This window comes from Megascapheus bottae, chromosome 5 (genome assembly GCF_031878675.1).
Source record: "Megascapheus bottae isolate mThoBot1 chromosome 5, mThoBot2.hap1, whole genome shotgun sequence".
NCBI lineage: Eukaryota > Metazoa > Chordata > Mammalia > Rodentia > Geomyidae > Megascapheus > Megascapheus bottae.
The window spans coordinates 77185761-77213204 of NC_143513.1; the positions used below are offsets into that span (position 1 = coordinate 77185761).

The window sequence follows — 27444 nt, forward strand, 5'->3', positions numbered from 1 at the left end:
GAGAGCCAGGATGTGACTTTAGGCCCATCAGGATTGTGAATATCCCATAATGGGGAATCTTCCAGGTCATAAATGTCCTCAAAGAATTATCCCTTAATCTGAAGAACACAAATCTGCTTTATGGTTAAGGTAAATCTTACTCCAGCATTTCCAGTAACTTATCCAGTACTGGTGGCACTGAAGTGTTAGCATTCATCGAAATCAACTTCATCTTGTGATTTTTCCAGACTTTTGCACTTCACCTTCTAAATTGCTTCCAATTCAGAAGGTCTGACGTGAGGATCTGCATTTGTCATGTGTTCCAGGTAATACTGATGCTGCAGGTCAAAGGTCACACTTTACAATGCACTATCCTGCTCTTCCTCCATAGCGTTGTTTTGTTTTGGTACTCCCAGGTTTTGTTGGTGGTGGTGGTGGTTGTGGGGCTTGAACTCTGGGCACTGTTCCTGAGCTCTTCAGCTCAAGGGTAGCACTCTACCACTTGAGCTATCGTGCCACTTCTGGTTTTCTGGTGGTTAACTGGAGATAAGAGTCCCACAGACTTTCCTGCCTGGGCTGTCTTTGAAATGTGATCCACAGATCTCAGCCTCCTGAGCAGCTAGGATTACAGGTGTGAGCCACCAATGGGTACAAATGGATTGTGCTCCCATTTTCTTTTAGCATTGTCAGTTTATAAGTATATCTTCGTAATGCCACCCCTTCCCTCATTCTCTTCTATCTCTCCCAACCCCTCCTATCCCCTCCAGGTATCTGGCTCTAGATGGTTCACCTAAATACATGGAATATCAGGAGAGCATTTGCCCACTCTTCCTCTCTCCATTCTTCTGTCACCCTCCCCTTGACCTTCAGCATTGGTATTTTCAAAAACTAAATGAAAATCATTTAGTAAGGTTGCATTTAACTGATGTTGTAAAATAAATACCATTTCATCCTGAAATCCAAATTTACTTTCAGAGAGATTTTACATATTTCTAAAATTGGCATGTATTTTGTGCTCACGATGACTTTGAGTTGAATCTCAGCCAAATGTGGCTGGGGACACATTAGTCAGCTCACCTGGCCATGTTGCTTTGCACATTTAGGTGCATTCTGAAGCACTGAATATCACGGGGAAATGGAAGCTGTAAAGGAGGGGCTGAGACTGCATGACCCCCAAGCCACACTGCTGCTTTGGGTTTGAGAGGTTTTTTGTTTATGTTTATGTTTTGCTTTTTTTTTTGCCTGTCCTGGAGCTTGAACTCAGGGCCTGAGCACTGTCCTTGGGCTTTCTCAAGGCTAGAACTCTACCACTTGAGGCACGGCACCACATCCAGCTTTTTCTATGTATGTGGTACCGAGGAATCCAAGCCGGGTCTCTGTGCGTGCTGGGCAAGCGCTCTACCAGTAGGTCACACTCCTGGCTCTTGAGAAGTTTTGAAAAGCACAGTTTTAGAAGCAAAGCTTCCATGGAAGCATAAAATGTTATTCCAATACCACGGGGAAGCAATGTTGGCTCCTGATGGTTCTGCTTCCTGTGGCCATAGCACAGTTTGCTCTGCATTTTCCCTGCGTATCAGTTCTATTCAGTGAGCAAAAAATGATACAATAGGGAAACCCCAGGAGTATAAAATCTGGGCAATGGCTGGAAGCTCAAAGAGGAAGGAGTCTTGGAATCCACGTGAACTCAGTGTTGTTTCTAGATGTACACATGGAGAGGCTCATCCACATGATCACATATGCACACATATGTTCAGTTGGCACTTATTATTCATGAGCATACATTCTACTCATGAGATTCCACACTCGTAGAGTTAGTTGTCTGGTGAGGAAGCCCTCCCTGGCTTTGAATGGTTGTTACTGGGGACATACATTTTGAAGTTCACATCTGTATCAGACATAGCCAGTGGACAGGCCACATCTTCCTGCTTGGAGACATTTGATGTCTTAATGAGCAATCAAACTCATCGACACAACAGCATCAGAACTGAATTATATTGGCAGGCATGAGAGGTTGTAGCTCCTGATTCTATCAAACATGGATTTCTTCTTTTCTGTTTGTTTTCTTTACCAGATCTATGATCCCACTACAAAAAGATATGAGGTCCCTGTGCCTCTGAATATCCCTCCTTCCCCAGCTGGCATTTCTGAAAACTGCTTGTATGACGCCAAGGTTCAGACTAATCCCTTTGGAATCCAGATCCGACGCAAAAGCTCCCAGACTGTGATGTAAGCACTATGGATCTGGTCTTGAGAATGGTTCTAGATGTATTTGGTGTGAGTGAAATGCTAATCTCAGATACTCCATATAATATTGAGAAGTACATGAATTCTTCCCTGCTTCATTAGGGAATTAATTTTTCTATTAGTCATTAACTGAGAAAAAAAAGTCAATATTGAAGATTTAAAAGAACAATTGCTCCATACAGTTGCTACTCAGGAGGCTGAGGTCTGAGTATCATTAGAAGCTAGCCTTGGCAGAAAAGTCCCTAAGTATATTTTGCCCTGTAACCTCCAGCTCAGGAAGTAAGGGTCTGTCTTTCTGTTGCAGTTGGGACTCCCAGCTTCCTGGCTTCACCTTCACCAACATGTTGCTTTCCATCTCCACTCGCCTCCCCTCTCAGTACATCTATGGCTTTGGGGAAACTGAGCACACGGCTTTCAGAAGGAATATAAGCTGGAATACTTGGGGAATGTTTGCTCGTGATGAGCCACCAGCAGTAAGAAGGGGATAAAATTAGCAATCATTTTTCTCTTTGTGTTAATTCATTTAAATTTTTCTTGCACGTAAAAGATGCCTACTCATCAACTTTACCTTTTGTGTAAAACTTAAAATTCTGACTGAGTAGTGGTGGTTCATACCAGCTACTTTGAGGATCCTGGTTCAAAGCCATCCTGGGCAGGAACTCACTTACTACCATGCAGTGTTTTCTGTAAAATACATATTTTTCTGTTTTATACATATACATATATATATATGTATAAATATCTTTCTGTGAGACAGATTTTTACTGATTTTTACATCTTACATTCTATTTCTTAATGTTTATTATTATGTGGGTGGGTGTGGGTGTGTAGGTATTAGGGTTTGAATTCAGGGCCTTGGCACTTATCTTTAACTTTTTCACTCAAGACTAGTGCTTTACCACTTAAGCCACATCTCTACTTTTGGCTTTTTATTGGTTAACTGGAGATGAGAGTCTCATTGATTTTCCTGCTTAGGCTGGCCTCAAACCTTGCTTCTAGGTCTTAGCTTCCTAAGAAGCTAAGGGTCTGGCACTTAATGTATTTTCTCTATCCAGCACATTGGGTGCTTAGCATAAAGTCCATTATTTTCACTTCAAAGGTTGATAAGCTAAGCGAGATGGGTGTAGAAATAATGTCACCAAGACGCAATCAGTGTTCTGTCTGACCAACTATGGGTGAGAACATGGGAACAGAGGGAAAGACATGGCTTTTTATTGCCAAGAACATGACAATTGAATTGAGTCTTTAAAGTTGAGGCCGACTTCGCTGTTTGTGATGTGAAAACAACCTATTGGATTTCACTTGGTTATTTCCTCCCATGGCTTTTTCTAAACCAGTACAAGAAGAACTCGTATGGCGTCCACCCCTACTACATGGCATTGGAGGGGGATGGCAGTGCTCACGGAGTCCTCCTGCTCAACAGCAATGCCATGGGTAAGACAGGGGTACGCTCCTGTTCACCTCCATAACCTCTGGAGAGGGGAATATTGGTAGAAATAAGGAAATCCAGGAGCAGTGAAAATACAAGAGAAGCAAACTGACCTTAGACTCATTCATTCGTTCTTTCTGGATTTACTAACTGTTCTAAGTATAGCATTGTGACTAATCATGGTCTTAATTTTCTGTGCCACCGTGGGTGCTCTTCCCAAGGTGTTACAAAATGTCGAGATGGCATAGTTTATTCTGGCCCCTGCAAAGCCATCTCGGACGCCACAGAGAAAAGATTTTGTAGAGGAGATAGATGGAAAGGAACGAGAATGAGAATGGCACATTTTAGAGCAAATTCTCTATGTGGGTGATTTAAAGATCCATGCAATGTTCCTGATCTATCCTTTGGATTTGCGCTTTTACAGAGGTGACGCTCCAGCCCACTCCTGCCCTGACATATCGTACCACAGGAGGAATTTTGGACTTTTACATCGTTTTAGGACCAACACCTGAGCTTGTAACTCAACAATATACTGAGGTCAGAAGCCATTCCATCCTTTGACAGCCCAAATATTTATTGGGTGTAATTGGGGCTTAGTGTTGAGGCCAAAGTATTCTTTTGCTCCTTGGGTATGTCCACTAGTTTATTGATATTTTTTTCTCTGAAAGTCCTATTTCCTGATTACAGGAAACTAAAGCCATACCAGCATCCCATACTTCTCTTGATCGCTTGTCTAATAACTTAAGAACATACGAGGAAATCTTAGCCACATTGTTTCATCTTCAGGTTGCTCTATATTTATTCACGATCTTATTTTGATTTCACTTTCTTATTCCTTTTATCTTGAGAGGGGAGACAGTATTCACCACAAGTGTTTAGGTTGCTTCAATCATCATGTCTGCCTTGTTTATTTATTTGTTTGTTTATTTATTTATCGTGTATATGGGCTTGCAGTATTGGGATTTAAATTCTGAATCTCTCTCTTGCTTAGCTTTTTCTGCTGGGTATCTACCCCTTAGGTCTTATCTCTACTTTTGGTTTATTTTTTATTGTATTTTATTGTCGGGGTAATATATAGAGGGGTTACAGTTATATTCCTCAGGTAGTGGATACACTACTTCTTGGACATTGAAACCTCTTCTCATGTTTTTGTCCCCCTTTCCCTCCCCTGATCCCCTCCAAATCATACTTTTGGTTTTTTGATGGTTAATTGAATGTAAGAATCTCATAGACTTTTGGGGAGGAGGTGGGAGAGACTCACTTCAAATCCAGATCCTCAGATTTGGGCCTCCTGAGTAGTTAGGATTTGGGGTGCAAGTCACCAGTGCCTGGTTTCTTCTTTAAAAAGTCTACTTGGGTCCATTATCTTTCCTCTTTGAAATTTTATATTGATAAAATATTTAAAATATTTATGGTATATGTACAGTAACATGATGAAGGTATATAATATATAATAATAAAATGAGGTTAATTATTGTTTTTCTATTTTAGTTGATTGGTCGGCCAGCCATGACTCCATATTGGGCCTTGGGATTTCAGCTGAGTCGCTATGGCTACCAGAATGACACTGAAATCTCCAGTTTGTATAACGCAATGGTGGCAGCCCGTATTCCCTATGTACGGAACCCTCCCCCAGCCTCTGGTCATGAGAATTTGTGCCAGATTATATAAATTCCTTCTGTAATTACCTCATACAAATCACTGCTGGGATAGATCGATATGTAAATCTACATATAAATATATACAATATTTTATAATATACTTTAGAATTATATTCTATAAACCTATATGCAGTTTTGTAGTATACTTTAAGTCTTTTCTGTTCCTTCAAGAAGGCCTGCTGTCTACTCATGAACAGTTCCACTAGCATGTGGTTTGATGGGCCTGCCAAGTTTTATTTGAAGGGTGGGAGCCACGTGAACTGAGGGAAGGAAAGGACAGCGAGTTAGAGTAAAGGAGAAAAGGAAGGAAGACTGAGGACAAGGGCAAGTGGGATTCAGAAAGTGACCTCAGTGGCCTCATTGGAAAGCCAGTGTAGGGGAATAATGAGAAGATTCTGGGGGTTGTGGAGTGCTGGCGAGCACTGCAGGGCCCCTGCCAGGAGTCCTCAGTGCCCGCCTGCTCCCTCCTGCAGGATGTGCAACATGTGGACATCGACTACATGGACCGGAAGCTGGACTTCACTCTCAGCCCCAGCTTTGAGAACCTCAGTGTCCTGATGGAGAAAATGAAGAACTGTGGCATGAGATTTATGCTCATTCTGGTAGGTACTGAGGCCGAGTCAATGCCTTTTCCTTTAACAATCATAGTTCAGAAAGAATACAACTGGGAGAAAGTAGATGAAGGGTTAAAACAAACAAACCCAAAACATTTTTGACAAATACTTTGAAGCCATGATATATATTTAAATATCAACAAATAAGTAAAATGGCTTTAAGGTAAAAATGATTTTAAGAATTAATGTTTTTTCATATTTCCGTAGTTGAGTATTAATAGGATTTAATTTACTAATGCGTTTGAGCAAAAGAAAAAGCATCTCATTGTTTCAGACTATTCACCTAAAGGAAGAGCTGTGTCTCCTCATCTCTACCCCAGAGGGCTCATCCAGCCTTTGCTTTATGTCTTTGTTCAGCAGAGCGGATCTTGGGGAACTTATTTCTATTATAGTCAACTCAGACAGCTGAGCTGAGAATGCTATCTTAGTACCTGACACTGAATCTGCATCTTGATGAAGAAGCAGTTACTCTGGGAAGTTGGGCTATGGCTCAAGAAGTGGGGCACTAGTCTTGATCTGATAGAGCTCAGAGACAGGGCCCAGGCCCAGAGTTCAAGCCCCATGACCCACACCAAAAAAAAAAAAAATAAAAAAATGAAGAAGCAGTAACTTAAAAATGACTCTCCTCTAGAGTATACAGCCCATCATAGATTTGTATGTCTATGTAGTTATGTTTATGTCTCCAACAGATATGTTTTATTACATAGATTTATATGTATCTATGACATACAAACCCTCAGCTTAATTTTAATTATGTTCTAGAAACTATGTGCCAGTGATTGTATATAGAGATTCCCTTCTTGAATACTTGTTTGTTAAACATGACATTTGAAATATGACATCAAAATCAATGTTAATAAATTCTTTAATAAAAAATAAAATAAAAATATTAAAAATTAAAAAATGACTCTCCTAGCTTCCTAAAGTAGCAAATGACTTTGTTCACACATACATATATATTTGTATTCTTAAAAAATCTTAAATGTTTGCTCTTAAAAAGCTTTTGTTCTAGTGGAGTGAATCAGTGAATAAATACTTAAGGGATGATTAATTAGATAGTGGTGAAAACTGTGAAAAGGCATGGTATTCTAAAGCGTGACTGGCGTGGATGTGAGATGCAATACTCACAGATGGCCACTTGGGCCTCAGAACAAAATAAAGAAGTTTCTTGTTCCTAAGTATTGCTATTATATTATGGAAAGGCATTATATTGCCTCTGTTAGCTTGAGGGGAATGTCTTATTTAACCGATTTCTCTCTAGCACTTGTTTCCAAACATTAGCCCTTGTTTTTTCCCCCAAGAATTTTGTAGAAAAATATCAATATATGATACTTCATAAACTTGTTTTCTAAAATACATTTCTGTTATTGGAAATGCCACTCATATCATGTCAGTTTTCAGATTCTGTAGGTTTTCCCTTGTTTCATTAATAACAGTTTAAGTGGTTGCTTTTTATATCACAGAAGGTCTCAAATTATTGACAGAGATTCTTTTTCACTTGGAAAGAGACTGACTTTTATCGGCCTTATCCTGAGTTCCTGTGGCAACTTTCCATTTTCATTGGTTATACTAATTTTCCAGTAACATATATCAAACCAATTATGGGTCTTCATTTATTTAATATGATTTTTGATTCACCATTTCTTTCTGTGAATTATCAAAAACTTGGAGTATTTTCTTAGACACAGATTCCTCATATTTGTGCTTTTAAAACTTTTACTACAGGACCCAGCCATTTCTGGCAACGAGACCCAGTATCTGACATTCACCAGAGGACAGGAAAGCAATGTGTTCATCAAGTGGCCTAACAGCAGTGACATTGTGTGGGGAAAGGTAAGCCTTGAGAAATGTGTCTATTATGACTCTACATCACTTTCTTTTGACTCAAAAGAGGTTCTCATAAATTCCAGACAAAATACGTTGGGCAATTAACGGATTAGGAACAAATAGAAATCCATATGATGCTGATTAGCTTAGCCACCAACTATAACCCTCTGAAACATTGTTTTGTGTTACCTAGAAATGTTCTCACTTTCCACCTTTTTGTATTGTGAGTTTAACACATATTCAGGAGCCTTAGAGAACAACTTTGAAGATGCTGCCCCCATACAAACAAATCTCCAAGTCCTACTGATTCTTTTTCCCTTATTTCCTTGAATTCCTTTTTTTATCACCTCAATCCTCCTGGCCATATGTCTTTTTTTTAAAGTCAGCAATAGCATATGAGTACCCCATGTAACAACTGTTCTTAATCCACATTCAAACTCAGCTCCTTATTCTGCTGTTCCCCTGAGTATTGGCCCTGTCCGCTTTGAATATCACCTTCTCAAATGCCCAGGTAATCTCTACACTGCAAGACCAATTCAAATCTCCCCTTGTGAGGGGGTTCGGATCTGTTGGAGTGGGCCTATTTTTCTGTGCCATTGTCCTCAGATACTGCATGTAATGCACATTCATGCATATACTGTGAGGTCTTAGAAATAAGCAGCATTTCTTACTTAAATCTTACTAGGTGCAGATTTTATAAGTGATTGGCATACTGAAAGTGCTCATTCAGCGTTCTTTGAATTAATTAATCATTGTACACAATTAATGTCCTAATCATTACAATGAAGTTGGTTGCTATTATAGATTTTGAAATGCTACATATACTCGGGGTCCCCAATGCTTAAAAATATCGAGATGAATCTTTTGGGCTGTGAAGAGAAGTCATTTGTATTTCTTTACTGTCACGCTTTATGTTTTCTGTATAGAAGAGATTTTGTTATAGGTACAAATGAAAGCTGACGAGAGAAATGAGTAATCTCTCAAAGTTGACTGCTCAGAAGATTCATTTAAAATGAATTTGGTTATTCATTAAGTAAAAACATGAAACCATGGAAACATATGCAATAAAACAAGAAACTAGCTAGTTCACAGTGTTGAGCAGGATTCCATATATTCAGTCTTTACAACTTCACACATGACAAGCATACCACAGCGCATGGTGAAGAGGCATTAAAGCTATGCCTGACATTTATGAGTCTGCATCTAATGACCTTTTTTTAGTTTGTTCTGGTGGCCCTGGGATGACTCAGGGCCTTGCACTGGCTAGGCAGGTCTTCTATCTACCATCATCAGCTCCTGCAATGACTACAAGATTTCAATTTCTTTTTCTCTAGGCTTGGCCAGAGCTGCCCAATGTGAACGTGGATGGATCTCTCGACCAAGAGACTCAGGTTAAGGTACAGCTGTGCTAGACTTGTCTATCTACATTATCCTAAATCTCTGGCTACTTAGAAGTTTTCTTATTGTTTCATTCCTTTGATTAAGTAGCTTTACCTTGAGCATATTTGTCTGTTGGTAGTTTTTGCAAAATGAGATTCTCAGCTGAAAAACTCAATGTAAACTTGCTAGGAGGAAATCAGCCAGGAAACCCTGCATGCATATGTTTTTAAAATGCCATGACTCCACGCTTCTATTGACTAAACAAATAATGAGTCAAGATTCCGGGTATTTTCACTTGAATGATCTCCATTATAAGCAAGTGGATTTCAGTTGAACCGCCTGTGTTCCAAAGGCAATATTAGCAGGCCGAAAGGTCAAAGTCCTTGATCTCAGTCTTAGCTATCCTAACACTGACACCTACCCAAACTGCCCTGTGCAGTTCACATTTCCCTGGATGATAGGTTTTCCTTCACTTTATTTGGTCAATCTTCAAAAATCATTTGTACCACTACGCTTCAGTGGTTTAGAAATGTTCGTTTCCATAGTTAAATGTCTCATCATAAAGCAAGCCTTATGTCTAAAAAGAACTTTGAAATCATCTAACTTCTTTCAAAGAAAATTCAGAATGAATGCATCTTTCCCTAATCTTTATGTCCGTGGTAGCAGCAGCAAGCCTGAGGTTAGATCAGAGCCTGATCTGGGAGCTGAGCAGGCAAAAGTACCTGCTCATTTCCACTTCCTGGACCTAGAATTCCCCTTCCTGGGTAAGTGGAGGCCCATCCATGAGACTGTGTGTCACTTTTACAGCTGTACAGGGCGCATGTTGCCTTTCCCGACTTCTTGCGTAACAGCACAGCTGCCTGGTGGAAGAAAGAGATACAAGAGCTCTATGCAAACCCTCGGGAGCCAGAGAAGAGCCTGAAGTTTGATGGGCTGTGGCTCGTAAGTACATCTGTATTTTGTTGCTCTTTGGATTTGTTAACAGTTCACGTGGTTAAATAGAGGCAATCTACAGACAGGTGAAGCAGGGAACAAGGCTGGGGGGGGGCAGAAAGGGGGAGTTGATGTTATATAATCTGAGTTAGCAGCAAAGACTGTGGGTATGTTCAGGGACTATATCTTGGAATTGCAGTCCATACAGGAGATGTACCACTGCTCTAGATGCCAGATCATGAGAAAGAGGGAGAGATGGCCTGATATCTCTTACCCTCCACCACCTATGTTCCTCCCTTCTACTTTCCATTTGGCAAAACTTCTCCAGACATGCAACATAGGATAGAGCTAGGAGAAGGCAAGGCATACATGTGAAAATCAAGGGACACTCAGCACGGAATTGGTGCAGGCTCCTCTGGGGAGTGGTTTACAGGGCCTGTTCAGATATGTGGCATAGATTGTAGTGGGCCTGAGGAGCAGAGATTCCTGAGGCATCTCTGTATCCAAGTACTGCTCTATTCATGTTTTCCTAGGAGAGGGAGGTGTATCAGTGTCATGACATATTTCTTTTTCCACTCTCAAGTAGCTTGAAATCCTAAGAAGTAGGTTGGTTATGAAAAACAATCTCTGCTCTTCAGCTCAGAAGGGAAGAGCTCCTGATTCACTCAGACACTAGCCTTGAAGCCCACTTACTATCATGGCCACTTTGCCTATCAGAATAGAAGACGGGCATAGAACTGACTTTAGAAAGGACACAAATTCACCCCAAAGGGAGCCAGACAGTGAAGAGATGTGGGTACCTTTGAGACACAAGAGATTCTGATAACTGTGAGTTATTTGTTCCCAAAGAGAGAAAGATGTTAATGCAAAATAATGAGCACTTTTCTTTCATGTGGCTAGTTAAGGTAGTACAACAGATGAAATTTTAACTTTTTAAAAATAAAATAGTCAATATTCTTTTACGATTTCCAACTCCTCACATTCAAGTTATACATTGTTTCAAAGCCATGACAGCTTTTCAGAATGCAGTTAGAGCAGAGGGAGACCTCTCTTGATTTTGTTCTATGGTGATGACAGAATCAGTAGAAGAATGGCTGAGGATAGTTACAGGGACCCTTGACCACAAGCACATAATGCGTGAGTAGAAAAACAAAGTCATGCTTCTTTCTTGTAAGGGACAGATGAATGGATTTTGTGCTTGTAGTCAAGGATCAACGTAACAACCCTCGTAAGTTTAAAAACTCCAAGCCAAAGGATGAAGGCAAACGTTCCACTCCAGCTGACCTGGATTCTTAGTTGATCTTGATCAGTGCCAAGGATTAGGGAGAATAACCGAGTCACTGACTGAGCCACAGGCTTGAATCCAACCTGGTCATCTCCTGGAAGTTAGTATCCTCTACAGGAAAGGCCACATTCCTCCTGACACGATGGAATCATCCATTATGCTAACTTATTTCAGGATATGAATGAGCCATCAAACTTCGTGGATGGATCTGTCAGGGGCTGCCATGGTGAAATTCTCAACAAGCCACCGTATATGCCAGGTAAAGGCTACATACTTCGTCATATTCCTTTCTGCTTACAAATCCCGAGCATTTTCTTCTTAAAGTCAAAGAATGCTTCATGTGGGGGGGAGGGTAGTTATAAGGGCAACTTTCAGCATGGCATAAAATCTCAAATAGAATAGCCTTGAACAAATGCAAATTAATAAATTATTAATTGCATATACAGAAACATCGATGATGTGTTAAAAAAGACACCAAGGAACTAGGACCTGATTGCTAACATTTTATGTCATCTCTTACACACATACCACCACCACCATGAAATTCGCTTAGAAATGAAAATCCAGTCCTCTGACTTGGTGAGCATACTATAGTAAAAATTAAAATAAGAGGTTAGGATTAGAGTCCTCAGAATACTGAATTAAGTGGTTGCTTCGGCAGCACATATACTAAAATTGGAACGATACAGACAAGATTAGCATGGCCCCTGCACAAGAATACTGAATTAATAGCGCCTCTAGAACAGAAGACAATTTCTAAAAGAATTCAAGTTTCTTGATGTCTTCTGTGTTGTCTGTTACTCATTACCTTACTTATTCATTCATTTCATTTCCACACTCTCCCTTCATATAACATTTAGGTTTCAGACAAATGCTGACACATTTAGGAAATCTGAAAGATCTGATCCTTTAGGAAATTGATGGAAAATGGTTTGAAACAGGATTGATTCCATTGGGAATAATACCATCTAGTGGACAAAAGAGTCCTAACAATAAAGGCGTCCTGTGCTGAGAAGTGGGCTGACATGCCAATTAATTGATCTGAGAAATAATTAACCATTTTGTCTCAGACTTGCAGTCTAGGGACAGGGGTCTGAGCAGCAAGACCCTGTGCATGGAGAGCGAGCAGATCCTTCCCGACGGCTCCCGTGTGCGGCATTACAACGTCCACAGCCTGTATGGCTGGTCCCAGACCAGACCCACCTACGAGTGAGTGTTTGCTCACCTGGCAGCAAAGTAATGTCCTATATCGTTCCTTTTGCTGCTTCAAATTTGTGCTGTGCTCGTCCCTACATCGTGTTAGTTAGGTGAATGAAATTGTAAGCCTCAGGCCTGGTTGCCCATCCACAGGACTTTGTCACTGTAGTTGCTGAGCTCACCCGTTAGAGTGAGCAGTGGGAAGTATTTAAAGTATTCACAAGATTGAACATCTATCCCTGAAATGCAATGTAAGAATATTTATCTCTCAAAGAAGAAAAATACATTGACCCATTAACAGTCATAATTTACTATTGTGTTTAGTCCCAGCCATCTACGTACATTTTCTATCTATATGTCTCCTGGAATAGAATATGACATGTTGTTTGGGGAGTATGGCTTCTTTCACTTGCTATAGCATTTTCGAGACTCATCTAGATTGCATTAAAAATCAGCATTTCATTCCTTTTTTTACAGATGGCGTAATCTTTTGTGGGATAGACAGACATATGACATTTTGTTTGTTCTTTAAATCGTTTCTGTTTGGGGCCATGATAAATAGAGATGCTTTGCACGTTTTTTGAAGAAGAGCGGAGTGAAATATTACCAGATAGCAAAAATAGTGTTCAGATCCTAGATCTACCTACTCACTCATGTTTGTTGTTGTTGTTTTGATTTGTTTTGTTGGTCATAGGGATTGAACTCAGGTCTTCGGTGCTGTACCTGAGCTTTTGTGCTCAAAGCTAGCACTCTGCTACGTTGAGAGCCACAGTGTCCCTCCTGGCGTTCTGGTAATTGGAGATGAATCTCATGGACTTTCCTGCCTAGTTTGGCTTTGAACTCCGATTCTCAGATCTCAGCCTCCTGAGTAGTTAGGATTAGAGGAGTGAGTTACCAGCACCTGTCCCTCCTTACTGTTTAAATGACCTGTGTGAGTTACACAACTTCCATGAGCCTCAGTTTCCTGACAGTAGTTGGTCATGGGGCTTGAACCCTGGACCTGGGTGCTGTCCCTAATCTCTTCAGCTCAAGGATAGCACCCTACCACTTGAACCACAGCACCACTTCTGGTTTTCTGGTGGTTAATAGGAGATAAGAGTCTCATGGGACTTTGGTGCCGAGGCTGGCTTTGAACCATGATCCTCAGATCTCAGCCTCTTGAGTAGCTAGGGTTACAGGCGTGAACCACCAGCACCCAGCTCATAACATGAAATATTCATCATGAGGTTGTGTGGTGGTACAAATGAAAGTGACCAGTGAACGACTGAGATCCAGGGCTTGTTCCATAACTAGCTGCTTTGCACTCATCTCTACCCTCTCCACAAAACTCAGCCTACCAGCCGATTAGGTTAAAAGAGTGAAGTCCTCACTCTAGGCACCCATGTACCTGTGGCCATTCTACCATGAAGCTGGTTGAGATTCTGAGCATCCCTTAGGATACAAGATTCATTGTAGGAAGACCTGATTCCCAACAGAATAACATGGCTGCCTCATTCTCCAGGCTGCAGCGATGCTCTGTGTGAGCTGGAGATTCATGTCTGTACATCTCCTCCTTGTTGCCCTCCAACCAGGGCCGTGCAGGAGGCCACAGGACAGAGAGGCATCGTCATCACCCGCTCCACATTCCCTTCCTCTGGACGCTGGGCAGGACACTGGCTGGGAGACAACACCGCTGCTTGGGACCAGCTGAAGAAGTCTATCATTGGTGTGTGGCCTTTGCTCCCAGGGACCTGCTTGTGATGGGAGGGAGACCGAAATGTGTGTTATGTTGTTACACTGGGGCTCTCTAGCCTTTCTTAGCTACATGGGAAGTATAACCAGGAGCTGAGTTCCCTATGCATGCCTGACTTTTAATTTATACCCAACATGGGATAATTTCATCATCCTTCATCACCCTTCATCATCCAAAGTCAGGTCAAACCATCCCTGTGCTTCCCAAGGGCTTCATCATCTAACATGTCCTTCCATTGCAGGCTTGATGGAGTTCAGTCTGTTTGGAATGCCTTATGTAAGTCATGGCTGCACCATTGCTACCTATCCTGCATCTGCATTCTATCACTGTGTCTGCGTTCTAAAATCATCCACCTTTATTCTCTGATTTTGCATCTTCTCAGACAGGGGCAGACATCTGTGGGTTCTTTGGAGATGCAGAGTTTGAGATGTGTGCTCGCTGGATGCAGCTGGGGGCCTTTTACCCCTTCTCCAGGAACCACAACACCATCGGGACCAGGGTGAGGTAGCCCTTATTCATGCTGCAGCTGTTTTATACCTCAACTCACACCTTTTAAAAAGCACAACAGGGGCTGGGCGTTTTGCCTAGTGGTAGAGTGCTTGCCTAGCATGCACGAAGACCCGATGTGATTCTTTGGTATCACATACACAGGAAAAGCCTGAAGTGGTACTGTGGCTCAAATGGTAGAGCTCTAGCCTTGAGAAAGCTCAAGCACAGTGCTCAGGCCTTGAGTTCCAGCCCCAAGACTGGCAAGTACACACACACACACACACACACACACACACACACACACACACACCAGTATTATACTTATTTCTTATCAAAATCATAACAATAACTAGGACCTTCATTTCTTGGAAAACCCACAAAATCTACTACCCTGAATTTATCACCAACTATTTTTGTGTGCGTGCCAAGCCCTGAAGCTTGAATTCAGGGCCTGAGTGATGTCTTTGAGCTTCTGTTTTGCTCAAGGCTAATGTTCTGCCACTTGACCCACAGCTCCACTTCTGGCACCCTTGGTAGTTTATTTGAAGATAGAATCTTACGGACTTTTCTGCTGTGACGGACTTTGACCCATGATCTTCACATCTCAGCCTCCTGAGTAGCTAGAATTACAGACGTGATCCACCTGCACCTGGCTTCACAACTTTTTTTTAAGAACATAATTTTCATTCAAGAAATTAGTACTTAGAAACAAGAAATTTTATAGACTTCCCCATGGAACTGAAACATAAGACCCTCTCCCTTTTGCTTTCAAGAATATTAAATCTGCATTTTTTCAAATCTCTCTGAAGTATATCAGTGCTGCACAGAGCCCTATCCATATGACACAATAATATATGGGGAGCTAGATGTAGACTGGTATAGGGAACTAGGAATCATCAATAAAGAATGAGCACTCTCCTTTGGAAGCTGACAGGGGAGTAGGTAGAGTAGAAATGGAAAAGTGATACGATACCTGGATATCAAATAAATTCTGATGATCCCTCTTAGAAACCACTAAGATGAAGTGAAAAGTTATCTTTTCCTGTGTCTTCTTAGAGACAAGACCCAGTGGCCTGGAACTCAACCTTTGAGATGTATGCAAGGGAAGTCCTACAGACCAGATACACTCTGCTGCCTTATCTGTACACGTTGATGCATAAAGCACATGTGGACGGCGGTACTGTCATCCGGCCTCTTCTCCACGAGTAAGGAAAAGAAATGGGTCTGGGTAAGGCTTGTCAGTGACCCTCGGTTGGGAGAGGCTGGGAGAGAGTTTTGTATTTATTTTCCAGGTTTACGGATGACAACACAACATGGGATATAGACCAGCAGTTCATGTTGGGGCCATCCATCTTGATGAGCCCTGTGCTGGAAAGTGTGAGTTTTTCCATTCTAGATCACAAACCCCTGCATACTCAAAAACCACAGGAAATCCACTTTAATGGTCCTCTAGTCTTGTCCAGCTCTCAAACAATTGACTTTTCTGGAATCTTTGCAAAAATTCTTAACCCCCACCCCCCAAAAAAAATTCTCCATAAATGGAAGCTTCGGAAAGCTGGTCTCTCATTGGGAAAATTTGTCACTGTGTGTCTTTTTATGATTCACTTTAGGAAACATTGATTTTTATATCTTTAAAACAATGCTCTAGACTATTTTAAATAAATTCTCAAACTTCTGATATTCGAATGATTCTATCTACACAGAAAGCATTTTAAAATGTGAAATTCTTACTTACTGGAGTATCTATTGGTTTCAGAATACGTTTGAGATCAGTGCTTATTTCCCCAGAGGCCGGTGGTATGACTATAGCACGGTACGTATGACTGCAATTTGGGGGAGCCAGATGGTCTGTGCAGGTGAGAGAGGTGTCTAGGCTTTTCTCCCTACTTCTCAGCTCCTGTACCCCACAGACACTCATCATCCACCCTCTCTGGAGACACAGAGGAGAATGAGGTTTTCAAAGGCCAAAGCAAAAACTAAAAGCAAAGATTTTCCTCCTCAAAGATTTTTTTCAGAGTTTTGCTTATTTTCTAACATGCTTTCTTAGTGAACTAAACTTTTATAGGATTTCCTATCAAAATCATAAGGATTGTCATGATCTTCATTTCTGCCTAGATTCCAGAATCCCAACTTTTTAAGAATATACTTTTCCTTGTTTCTTGTAAGTTTAGTACTTAGAGACATGAAGTTTTTTTTTTTTTTTTTTTTTGAGCTCCCTCATGGGACGTAACTCTAAGAAGCCCTCCTTTTGCTATCAAAAATACTGAATTTTCATTTTATTCAGCTCTCTCTAAGGTAAACCAGTGCTGCAAAGAGATTTACCCACGAGACTCTATGGAAGTTCAGAGCCAGTGCACGCACTCATTATGTCTATTTCTCTGTCACTGTTTCTGGCCTGCATGCTTCCTTCTAGGAATCTGGCCATGACTCTACAGGTGTGTGGAAAACACTGGCGGCTCCATTAGACCACATCAACCTTCATGTGAGAGGAGGCCACATCCTGCCTTGGCAAGAGCCTGCAATGAACACTCACCTCAGGTAAGAAGTGGCAATGTTTTGTCACCTCCCTCCATCAAATGAAAATCATAAGATGGGTCTGTACTTCAGCAGTGCTGGGGCTTGAACTCAGGGTTTTCTGCTTGCTAAGCAAGTACTCCTGAATCGTGCCTTGAGCTTCCGATGGTCTCTATTTGTTTTAGTGGGTTCTTTCTCTGAGGGTCTTTTGAGTAGGATCTGGAGGATGTCTGGTTCATGATGTTCATCCTGGACAAGTCTTTTTACCTGTGATGCTGTCACAACACAGAATTTTCTTGAGCAATATTTCCTGAGGACAGAAGCCATATTTCTATCACGGCCAATGAAGGAGTGGTGATGCTGGGCACCTTTGCCTGTGATGGTACGCTGCACAGGATTTAGTAGCCAGCATCCCCAGCACACGCACACGCGCACACACGCACACACACACACCATCAGTGTCTATATGAATTCATTCATTAAGGGGAGTAATTTATATCAAGAGAAGCACATAGAAAACATAACAATAATGTAAAAGGGAAGTTTCAGTCTGTCACCTAATACATGGTGTTGCATGAAAGGGTTTTAGGCTGCACCTTGGATAGTAAGATTTGCATGTGGAAATACAGGAAAGATAGATACATTCTAGGAAGATTAAGGAACTGCAGATGAAAGCTGAGTTGAGTTTGAGGAATAGAAGACCATTCAGACAAAGGAAAGGTAAAATAAATAAAGGTGAGGCTGGTGATGCTTAAATTATGGGAGGGCTGTGAATGCTAAGAACTGTGGGGTTTAGTCTGTAGTAATCTGAAGTCTATTGAAGTGACCTTTGTTTTTGGAATTTCTTCCTAAGGAATTCATATCTCATTAAGTTATGTATTCATAAAATAAGTTGATTTGGTTTTGTCGGTTGTGGGGCTTGAACTTTAGGCCTGAGCAGTACCTCTGAGCTCTTCAGCTCAAGGCTACTACCCTTCCTCTTGAGCCACAGGACCACTTTCAGTTTTCTGGTGGTTCATTGAAGATGAGTCTCACAGAATTTAGTGCCTGGGGGTGACTTTGATCTGTGACCCTCAGATCTCAGCTAGGATTATAGTCGTGAGCCACCTCACCCAGCCTGTTTCTCATTTTTTAAAACCTATAATCACTCTTGTCTTTTATAGCCGACAAAATTTTATGGGATTGACTGTGGCTTTGGATGAGAATGGGGAGGCTCAAGGCCAGATGTTCTGGGATGATGGACAAAGTGTTGGTGAGTGTGAATATCCCAGGGTCCAGGGTCCCTGTGCTTGATTCAGAAAAGCCATACCATGGAAACTCAACAACCATGCTGGAAACATGGCTTTAAGACATGAAGACATGTCTTTAAGTCTGCTGCTGCCAGGAAGGCAATGATGGGGCGTTTTTGTCCCTTTTGTCTCCTTGTATGTCTCCTTGTGTTATAGACGAGGTTTGGTCCCCAGTTCTGTGGGGTCAGAAGCCAGGTGGTGTGGATTCCCCCATGGCTGACTTGTACCCCATTGGATTGCCACAGTGAAAAAGCATTCGAGTATCAGGTGACAGTCCATTCATTCTCTGTGGGACATGGGTGGCTCCATGATTGGGCCAGCCCTTGTACCCCAGGCATCTTTTCTCCTCATAACTAGGTCCACTGAGGAGACACAATTAGAGCTCAGAATTGCCTTGGTAACTTGTAACTGGGAATGAAATGTCACTACAAGGGTGCTTCCTGGTTTGCTTTTTTTCCTCTTCTCATTTTAGTTTGGATAATTGGTATCTGTTGTAATTATAATACCTCCTTCCTTGGACATTTTTATGGAATTACTCATACCAACCAGAAAACATTTTGTACTTACCTTTTTGTACCAGAACATTCTGAAAAGATGCATATATTATAATAAATTAAGATAACCTTATTGCTGTCTTTTAAAGCAAATTTTCTTTACCTCCTATTGTTCAATAGTTTTCAGTGACTTTATACTCTTCACACATAGATACCATCTATTTTATTATTATTTGTCATCAATAATTTTCTCTGTCTCTATCCCAAGTGATCCCACATTGCATTTCTGTTCCATATGTGTATACCTGATTGTATTTAAATAGGAGCTATAATTAACTTGGATATAAAGAAATCTCTCAAATATTGACTGATACTCTAGCACACATATACGCTACAATGGTATGGCAGAATCATAACGTAGACCTATTTATTGATATTTGAGGAATCGCCATACTGATTTTCATAGTGGTTATACTAGTTTGCATTCCTACCAACACAGTATCAGGATTCCCTTCTCTCTGAATCTTTACCAACATTATTTTTGTATGCCATGGGGCTTGAACTCGGAGCCTGGATGCTTCTCGAGTTCATTTGCTCAAGGCTAGTGTTCTACCACTTAGAGCCACAGTGCCACTTCCTCTCATCAGCATTCCTGTTTATTCTTTTGATGGTGGACATTCTGTCTGAAGTAAGATGAAATCTTAGTGTAGTAGTTTTGATTTGCAATTCCGTTTTAGTTAAAGATGTTGAGCGTATCTTCGTATGTCTCATTTTCTTAATTGCAGATACGTATGAAAAGGAAAACTATTTCTTAGCCAACTTTACAGCAGCTCAGGTAAGACTTCTATTTTTGTAAATGCTTTACCAGTTCACTATAAATTAAACGTTGTCTATGAATTGTATTAATCTAATCTCCCATATCTTAACAGGACATTCTTCTAGTGTTTATTATAGCAATTATCCAATATTTAATCACTTTATTAAAAGAAACTTGAAACTTATTAGTCTAGGGAAATATTGGATCTTTAAATATATAACTTGTTTCCAGAGGAATTTTTCTAGCTGAAATGATTTTGAAGCATAAGTATCTCAAGTTATCTATTAGGCAATAAATCTGCATAAAAGATAATTTTTTAAAAAGCAATGACATGAAGCTTATTTAGCTGTGGATTTTCAGAAGTTAGATATCTGGGCTGGACTTGGCTGACCAATGCTGACTCATATGTCTCTAGCAAGCAGCCACTGGTCTGTTTGCTTGGTTGAGTTTGGATCCATTCACTCATGTATGGTATGGGTCAGCTGACCTGAAGATAAGCTTAAAAGACCTTATAAGAAAGTCTTTCCATGAGCTTTTGATGATATGGGAAAGGGCAAACATAGAAGTAGAAATGCCTGAGTAGTTGCTAAAAATCACTTTTTGCATCAAGAGACACTGATTTCTCAATTAGCAAATCAATGTCACTTTGCCAAACCCAGAAGCATAGTGTATCTCATCTAGAGAGGTGATGGTGTAAAACGTACACAGAAGATGTAGGCAGACAGAAATGAATCACCAGAGGCAATAATGCTGTCACTCTACCTTGTGTGTTCATTGGGTTTTATGGATAACCATGCTATGTACTGCTAATGAGAGAAAGCAGAAAATCACCCTATGTCAAATCTGAAATCTTCCTCTCTGTAGATTTTACCTAGTGGCTGGAAATAAGCAACACGAAAGCCCAAACCTATTAGCACTTTCCTATTAACTATCTACTATTACTTACTATTTAATTTACTCTAAATATTTAATTTACTATTAATAAATGGTTAATTAATTTACTATAAACTATTTCTTATTGAATAGCTTATTTACAATGTATTATATGCTTGAAAGTTTCTTTTATTTATCCTTCTACTTTCCCTTTGAAAATTATACATTTCCAGGCAAACCTCACTTTTCCTGTATGTTGTATTTATACTGATTTCAAGACCTAATTATTCTGGTTGGAATGCAGTTAATCTGGCATTGTCTTAAAACATGGTTCTTAAAATTAACAGCCTATGTTAAGCCTCCACTGTCCAGTATGACGATTACTAGCCTACTTTAAAACACTAGATGCTTAATGTCAGCAAAGATGATGAAACATCTTATATTTTTATATTGGATTGATGTTGAAATAATGTCTTATTGAGTTAAATAGAGCATTTTAAAAATTCAATTTATATTTCACTTGCTTGAAATTTATATTTCACCTGATGCAGCTGCCCCATGAATCTAGAGAAGCCTACATACTTCCAGTGCCATTTTCTTTGTACTACGTGAATCAAGACATTAATGGGTTACTCTACTGAAACTGTATTCCTGAGCCAGGCTCATGGAATCTTCATAATCTCATCTTGTATACTCAATCAGGCTCATTTCCCTGCTTCTTTAGCCCCAGCTAATTGTCTTTGTACTCACTCAGCAAGTGAGTTTCTGTTCAAATCATTCCTCCTTTCCATCCCCTGACTTGTTCTTGCTGCCTCTGTAAACTCCACCTTTCTCTTTAGGTCATCAGAATTTTCATTTCTCTATTAAATTCTTTCATGGTTACTCAGTTTCTTCACTTGTATGTTTGGGAAAGGTGGGTGTGCTGGGGCTTGAACTCAGAGCCTTGAGTTCTCACTTGGCTTTATTTTGCTCAAAGGTAGAAAGCTACTACTTGAGTCATACTTCCTCTTCCTTTCTTTTCTGATTAATTGGATGTAAGGAGTCTTATGAACTTTTCTGCCTGGCCTGGTTTTGAGCCTTGATCCTCAGATCTCAGCATCCTGAGAACTAAAATTATAGACACGAACCACTTAGTGCCTAGTTAATTTTTCCTTTCTCTTAATGCCCATATTTTCATTTGACTTCAATTATGGAGCATCTTGTGACTTGCTTTAGCCCTTGTATTGCTACTTAAGCAGTTTGTGGTTTGGTTGATTTCTCATAATCCAATAGAGTGTGCTTAGTCTTGGAACTATTTCCCATGGTTCTGCGTTCATCTGCATTTGCTTTTGTATTCACAAGTTAATACATCATCCCACACAGAAGTGTCATCACTCCACCCTGTTTATGCTGGTCAGCTCTCTAGGCTGTTCAATGTATGTCTTAAAGCCTCAGTGAAGCTGAGATAATGGCAATTTCTGTTCATAAACATAAAATTACTTCTATGATGTTGACACCTAAACTTATTTCTGACATCACCCAAATTTTTATATCAGGTATACTGAAAGTGTGTCTTTATGCAGTGGTGAATTAAAATAAAACAGAAAGTAGTCTTCCAAACATTTGAATACAGAATAATGTCTATTACCCATGCATTCTGATGTATCTTTTTTCTCTTTACAAATCTGCAACAGAACATATTACAAATCCATGTTATTCACAACAAGTATCTGAGTAACTCTAATCCACTGAAAGTTGGCTATATTAAAATCTGGGACATAAACTCTACTTATGTGACCCAAGTCAGTGTCACCTATGACAGTCAACAATTCAGAGAGACCAACTTCACAAGTGACCCTAACAAGCAGGTATGTCTGAAAGGAATATTATTATAAACTAATTTGATTACCCTGAATAATTATCATCACTATTGCAGTCATTACTAGAGATAACCCTGTTAGTAAGGCTATACCTGGAGGTGGTAGATACATTTCTGAAAATTTTGGAGTGTTGGATTATGTTATAAAATCACTGGCCCAATGTAGTCTAGGATTAAAGATGATATCTCTCTGTGAGCTTATCCAAGGAATAGTACTGTGTTTGAAGGTATTGGTTTTTCCAGGCAACACAATGTAAATTGCTCAGAGGCTGAGCCAAAGACAAGAGTAGCTCCCCAAATCTTTGAACTTTTTTCCTTCTGGCAGTAGGTACAACTCTGGCTGTACAAGGGATCATTCGGGTTGGAAATTGGTGATGAACTTCAGTGACCCAAAAAGGAATCTATATCACATATAGTACCAAACATACTTGTTAGATTAACAAAACGAGCTGACTAAATAGGAGACCCTATTAGAGGGCCTGCTTCAGTTTGCCAGAACCAAATAAGCAAATTACCAGATAAGCATTTTAGACCACGAAGAACCAAAGAGAGTTACCAAGCACCATTGCAGATATCACCATGAATGAATGGGTCACAGGAAGAGATTGCTGTGACATAGTTATGCACGTGGAGCGTCCCCACGTACTGACATGAGCAAAGCCAGTGCAGCATGAAAAGTGCAGTTTTAAATCTTCTTACTCTCTCAGAGATGAGATTTAAATACCATATTAAGGCAGTTCTCATGGACAGCTTTGATTTTTTTCTTTCCTGGCAGACACTAACTATCCAACTGACAGACAAGAACATCAGCCTGGAGAAACTAACCGAGGTCACGTGGGTTCATGGCGATCCTCCGCTTCCCACGACCGCCAGAGCCACCCCCCTTTCCACCAGCACTCAGGCAACCACCACCTCTACTACCACAGGCCTTACCACAAGCCTGGGGACCACGCCCCTCTCAAGTGCTGTTCCCTGGATTACGACTGACACCACAACTGGAACCACTACTGTTGTCACACCCACACTTGGAGCCACCAGTACCAGTGATGGTACAACCAGCTCAGCAGCTCCTAACACAACAACAACCCCTCTCTCTACAAGCACTGCTGTGTTTACCACAATCCCACGAAGCACAGCAAGTACCACTGATGTGACGTTGGGTAGTACTAGTCTTGGTACAATCACTCCTACCTCTGCAAGCACTACTGCCAATGCCAACACTACGGAAATCCCAATAAACAGTACTGTTCCAGGTACAACTACCCCTTCTTCTATAAACACAACTGTCAGCACTCATCCTGGAACAAGCACTCCTATCTCAGTGACCAGTACTGTGTCAAGTACAACTACCACTTCTGTCAATGCAACTGCCAGTACTAGTTCTGGTACAAACATTACTTTCCCTGCAAACACTACTGCCAATGCCAGTGTCACAGCTCCTGTCACAACCCCAGCTCACGAAATCAACACTACAGAAATCCCAACAAACAGTAGTGTTCCAGGTACAACTACCACTTCTGTCAATGCAACTGCCAGTACTAGTTCTGGTACAAACATTACTTTCCCAGCAAGCACTACTGCCAATGCCAATGTCACAGCTCCTGTCACAACCCCAGCTCACGAAATCAACACTACAGAAATCCCAACAAACAGTAGTGTTCCAGGTACAACTACCCCTTCTATAAACACAACTTTCAGCACTCCTATCTCAGTGACCAGTACCGTGTCAAGTACAACTACCACTTCTGTCAATGCAACTGCCAGTACTAGTTCTGGTACAAATATTACTTTCCCTGCAAGCACTACTGCCAATGCCAGTGTCACAGCTCCTGTCACAACCCCAGCTCACGAAATCAACACTACAGAAATCCCAACAAACAGTAGTGTTCCAGGTACAACTACCCCTTCTATAAACACAACTTTCAGCACTCCTATCTCAGTGACCAGTACCATGTCAGGTACAACTACCACTTCTGTCAATGCAACTGCCAGTACTAGTTCTGGTGCAAGCATTACTTTCCCAGCAAGCACTACTGCCAATGCCAGTGTCACAGTTCCCATCACAACCCCAGCTCATGAAATCAACACTACAGAAATCCCAACAAATAGTACTGTTCCAGGTACAACTACCCCTTCTTCTATAAACACAACTGTCAGCACTCGTCCTGGAATAAGCACTCCTATCTCAGTGACCAGTACCGTGTCAAGTACAACTACCACTTCTGTCAATGCAACTGCCAGTACTAGTTCTGGTACAAACATTACTTTCCCTGCAAGCACTACTGCCAATGCCAGTGTCACAGCTCCTGTCACAACCCCAGCTCACGAAATCAACACTACAGAAATCCCAACAAACAGTAGTGTTCCAGGTACAACTACCCCTTCTATAAACACAACTTTCAGCACTCCTATCTCAGTGACCAGTACCATGTCAGGTACAACTACCACTTCTGTCAATGCAACTGCCAGTACTAGTTCTGGTACAAACATTACTTTCCCAGCAAGCACTACTGCCAATGCCAATGTCACAGCTCCTGTCACAACCCCAGCTCACGAAATCAACACTACAGAAATCCCAACAAACAGTAGTGTTCCAGGTACAACTACCCCTTCTATAAACACAACTTTCAGCACTCCTATCTCAGTGACCAGTACCGTGTCAAGTACAACTACCACTTCTGTCAATGCAACTGCCAGTACTAGTTCTGGTACAAACATTACTTTCCCTGCAAGCACTACTGCCAATGCCAATGTCACAGCTCCTGTCACAACCCCAGCTCACGAAATCAACACTACAGAAATCCCAACAAACAGTAGTGTTCCAGGTACAACTACCCCTTCTATAAACACAACTTTCAGCACTCCTATCTCAGTGACCAGTACCATGTCAGGTACAACTACCACTTCTGTCAATGCAACTGCCAGTACTAGTTCTGGTGCAAGCATTACTTTCCCAGCAAGCACTACTGCCAATGCCAGTGTCACAGTTCCCATCACAACCCCAGCTCATGAAATCAACACTACAGAAATCCCAACAAACAGTACTGTTCCAGGTACAACTACCCCTTCTTCTATAAACACAACTGTCAGCACTCGTCCTGGAACAAGCACTCCTATCTCAGTGACCAGTACCGTGTCAAGTACAACTACCACTTCTGTCAATGCAACTGCCAGTACTAGTCCTGGTGCAAGCAATACTTTCTCTGCAAGCACTACTGCCAATGTCAGTGTCACAGCTCCCGTCACAACCCCAGCCCACACAGCCAACACTACAGAAATCCCAATAAACAGTACTGTTCCAGGTACAACTACCCCTTCTTCTGTAAACACAACTGTCAGCACTCGTCCTGGAACAAGCACTCCTATCTCTACAAATACCTCTGCCAACACTGGTGTCACAGCTCCCGACACAGCCCCAGCTCACACAACAAACACTCCTGAGGTCACAGTGAATGGTACTATTCCAGTAATAAATGCCACTTCTATAAATACTACCATCACCCCATCCTATACAACAAGTACTACTGAGGTCACATCTAGTAGCACTCTTCTTGCTGCAGCAACTCCTTTCTCTACAAGCACGACTGCCAACACAAATGATACCATTCCTATCACAATGCCATCAACAAACACTACCAATCACAACAGATAGTACAGATGCAGACATGCCCTCCTCAGCTAGCCACAAAATAAACAAATTAAATTCTTGAATAAGAACTAAAGAGTGACTGCTTACATTGAATTAAATGGTCACCATCTCATGGCTATAGGAATAATTGTCTTTACAGTAATATTTTAGTGTTTTGCAGCCTAAGATATACAAGTTTTTGTTTATTTGTGTTAGACAGCTGACATTCAGTCAGTGGCCATGATGATACTAGAGTTAGAGACCAAAAATGTTTTTCCAGAATAAGAGTTGGCGAAAGGTTCTTTATCGTGAAAATTGATATTTTTCTAAATTAATTGTTTTCAAGTTATGCTTTATCTGCTTTGTTTTACTTTCTATTTTTTAATGTTACCTCCATTTTTCATAGTGTTATCTTATACATTCTGTGCTAGTTTGTTTTAATTAAAGTTTTGTTTTGAAGTAAGCTTAAAGCTAGAGAAGAGGGAAAAACTGGTAGAAAGCAAAGGAAGTGTTGACATTGCCCCCCAAATGTATTCATTACCTGATTTATGCACTAGAAATCCTTCTGCACAACACCTTCATAATAGAATTCTATTTAAAAATACAAAATAAAGTGAGAGAAAATTTGCAACAATGATACAGAAAACTGTTCACTCAGTTCAGATTATTGTCTAAAATTATAAATTATGTACCCATACTGACATTTTATTTTTCCCCATCCCCTCTGCCTTACATATTTGAGTTTGTAGACTATTTTATTATTGCAAAAAGGGTTTGTACTCATTTCTTAATAAAACAAAGAATATTTCCTCATGTGCCTACATTTAACTACAAAGAAGCCATCAAAACAGACAATAATATCACTTATTGCCCAGACCCAAACCAAATTTTATTGATGATTGTGCCACTAATGTTCTTTATAGGAAATGTAAATAACCAGTATAAGCAAGAAAAAAAAAACAGAAAGGAGTTTAGTCTAGGAACACATGTCACATTGTATTTTGATTAGGTTTGTGTTTTAGTCTCTTCTAGAAACTTCCCTCAGAATTTCTCCCCCCCCTTTCTCCCTTTTCCTTCTCGCCCTCTTTCCCTTTCTCCCTTTCTCCCTCTCTCCTCCCCACCTTCTTCCTCCCTCCCCTACTTCTTTCATGGTTCTGACACTTGTTGAAATGACACAAGCCAGTTCATTGTAGAATGTCCT

General features: G+C 40.7%; 1 protein-coding gene and 1 pseudogene across 1 annotated transcript in view; both read left to right on the plus strand.

Annotated features, from left to right (window-relative positions):
- Mgam2 (maltase-glucoamylase 2 (putative)) overlaps positions 1-26961 on the plus strand; it is a 62677-nt gene extending 35716 nt beyond the window's left edge. Inside the window, exons 26-47 of the mRNA XM_090332247.1 lie at positions 2051-2205; positions 2528-2696; positions 3561-3657; positions 4077-4189; positions 5144-5269; positions 5787-5915; positions 7653-7760; positions 9089-9151; positions 9942-10076; positions 11527-11611; positions 12423-12561; positions 14121-14254; positions 14523-14557; positions 14664-14780; positions 15827-15975; positions 16063-16147; positions 16527-16583; positions 17184-17308; positions 18448-18536; positions 19853-19902; positions 22431-22604; positions 23391-26961. Of these exons, the coding sequence (XP_090188373.1) occupies positions 2051-2205; positions 2528-2696; positions 3561-3657; positions 4077-4189; positions 5144-5269; positions 5787-5915; positions 7653-7760; positions 9089-9151; positions 9942-10076; positions 11527-11611; positions 12423-12561; positions 14121-14254; positions 14523-14557; positions 14664-14780; positions 15827-15975; positions 16063-16147; positions 16527-16583; positions 17184-17308; positions 18448-18536; positions 19853-19902; positions 22431-22604; positions 23391-26267 (5211 nt within the window). The 3' untranslated portion in view covers positions 26268-26961. The remainder of the gene's footprint in view (positions 1-2050; positions 2206-2527; positions 2697-3560; positions 3658-4076; positions 4190-5143; positions 5270-5786; positions 5916-7652; positions 7761-9088; positions 9152-9941; positions 10077-11526; positions 11612-12422; positions 12562-14120; positions 14255-14522; positions 14558-14663; positions 14781-15826; positions 15976-16062; positions 16148-16526; positions 16584-17183; positions 17309-18447; positions 18537-19852; positions 19903-22430; positions 22605-23390) is intronic.
- LOC150063683 (U6 spliceosomal RNA) lies at positions 11998-12110 on the plus strand (annotated as a pseudogene).
- Positions 26962-27444: the final 483 nt, after the last annotated feature.